The sequence below is a fragment of the Austrofundulus limnaeus genome, unplaced genomic scaffold (genome assembly GCF_001266775.1).
Source record: "Austrofundulus limnaeus strain Quisiro unplaced genomic scaffold, Austrofundulus_limnaeus-1.0 Scaffold621, whole genome shotgun sequence".
In the NCBI taxonomy this organism is placed as follows: domain Eukaryota; kingdom Metazoa; phylum Chordata; class Actinopteri; order Cyprinodontiformes; family Rivulidae; genus Austrofundulus; species Austrofundulus limnaeus.
The window spans coordinates 285,513-287,494 of NW_013953023.1; the positions used below are offsets into that span (position 1 = coordinate 285,513).

The window sequence follows — 1,982 nt, forward strand, 5'->3', positions numbered from 1 at the left end:
AATCTTGTAATATTCTGATTTTAATCTTGTAATATTCTGACTTTAATCTTGTAATGTTCTGACTTTAATCTTGTAATATTCTGACTTTAATCTTGTAATTTAAAATAATCTTGTAATATTCTGACTTTAATCTTGTAATGTTCTGACTTTAATCTTGTAATATTCTGACTTTAATCTTGTAATGTTCTGACTTTAATCTTGTAATATTCTGACTTTAATCTTGTAATATTCTGACTTTAATCTTGTAATGTTCTGACTTTAATCATGTAATGTTCTGATTTTAATCTTGTAATATTCTGACTTTAATCTTGTAATTTAAAAATAATCTTGTAATATTCTGACTTTAATCATGTAATGTTCTGATTTTAATCTTGTAATATTCTGACTTTAATCTTGTAATATTCTGATTTTAATCTTGTAATATTCTGACTTTAATCTTGTAATGTTCTGACTTTAATCTTGTAATTTAAAAATAATCTTGTAATGTTCTGACTTTAATCTTGTAATGTTCTGACTTTAATCTTGTAATATTCTGACTTTAATCTTGTAATATTATGACTTTAATCTTGTAATTGAAAATAATCTTGTGTGGTCCTAGCACTCTGTGGCAGAAAGGAGCCAGGATGAAGAATAAACCCTACAGATTAAAGGACCTCCCACACTTAAAGGATTATTTTTATGCCACATTAGTTGGTATAAGTTCAACATCAACACATCAGGTTAGAAAGCTGTTGAGGTGAATCCAGTTAATCCAGTCAGACCAGTCCTGGCTGATGGTGAACTCCAGTGAYGTGAAGGTTTTACTGTCAGATCCAACAGTGTGTGTACACCAGGGTATCTTATTAAGCCCTCCACTGCTTTAAATGTTTTCTTTTGTTCAAGTTGTTTTTCATCTGCTGTAAATACTTGCAGGCTTTTGAACTGTCTAACCACCAGTAAAATAAATAAGAAAATTACAAAAACCTTTTAAAAGATAAAACACTTTGTGGTAGGTTTAGGGACATTTTTATGTTTTATTAAAATATTAAAAACTGACTCATATTGGCCCTTTAATAATTTATTTTTTGTCAAAAATGTTTTATTTGAACAGTTAATGTGAGCAGTACATACATTATATATGCAATATCCATATAATACATGTACTTACATTATACCAGGACTATTCAACAGCTGGCCCAGGGGCCACAGCAGGTCCATGGGGAGCTCAGTTTGGTCCACTGATGATCCACCAAACCTAACATGAAACTACAAGCTGTGAGAAACGTTTAAAATCATGTGAAATGATAAAAGKTTCCATCAGAGCTGATTGTGCTACAAAAATAACCCCAGAAAGAAACCACTGATGATTCAGACAGGACCAGACCTGAGTCAAACCATCCAGGTTCTCTGTCCAGAACCAAGTCCTTTATAAATCTTTATTAGAATGTTTGTTTTAAATCTCATCCAGTGTCCATGTGAAGCACAGTCAGGTCAAAGGTCAGCCCCGCCCCCTTCAGGACTCTTTGGCTATTTTAACGTCCTCTGGGAGMGTCCCTTCAAATCCTTTGGTCTGAAGATAACTACATAAGATCCAGGATCTGAGGACTTCACAGGATCAGTCTCTGACCCAGGATCTTGCGGTTGATCTCAGCCAAAGCTACAGAAAACACGAAGGCCTTCTCATCTGACAGGCTGGCATAAATATCCACTTCCCTTTCTTGTTTATCTGTAAACAAAGAAGAAAGGAAACAAACAGATGTAAATATTGACAGGATAAACAGCACAATGCTAACACAGCTAAACCAGCCCACATCACTGCCCACCACCAAAAACACAAAAAAATCTAACGTCATGTCTTTGTGTTAGCAAAATACCTCAATGTACGTAGCTTCATGTTAGCTCCATGTTGTATGTAGCCTGGTGTTAGCCTCATGTTGTATGTAGCCTGGTGTTAGACTCATGTTGTATGTAGCCTGGTGTTAGCCTCATGTTGTATGTAGCCT

General features: G+C 34.5%; 1 protein-coding gene across 1 annotated transcript in view; it reads right to left on the reverse strand.

Moving 5' to 3' along the window:
* Nucleotides 1–1,041: 1,041 nt before the first annotated feature.
* Nucleotides 1,042–1,982, reverse strand: part of cunh16orf87 (chromosome unknown C16orf87 homolog) — a 6,981-nt gene continuing 6,040 nt past the window's right edge. The window contains exon 4 of the mRNA XM_014027181.1: nucleotides 1,042–1,705. Within this exon, the coding sequence (XP_013882635.1) occupies nucleotides 1,587–1,705 (119 nt within the window). The 3' untranslated portion in view covers nucleotides 1,042–1,586. The remainder of the gene's footprint in view (nucleotides 1,706–1,982) is intronic.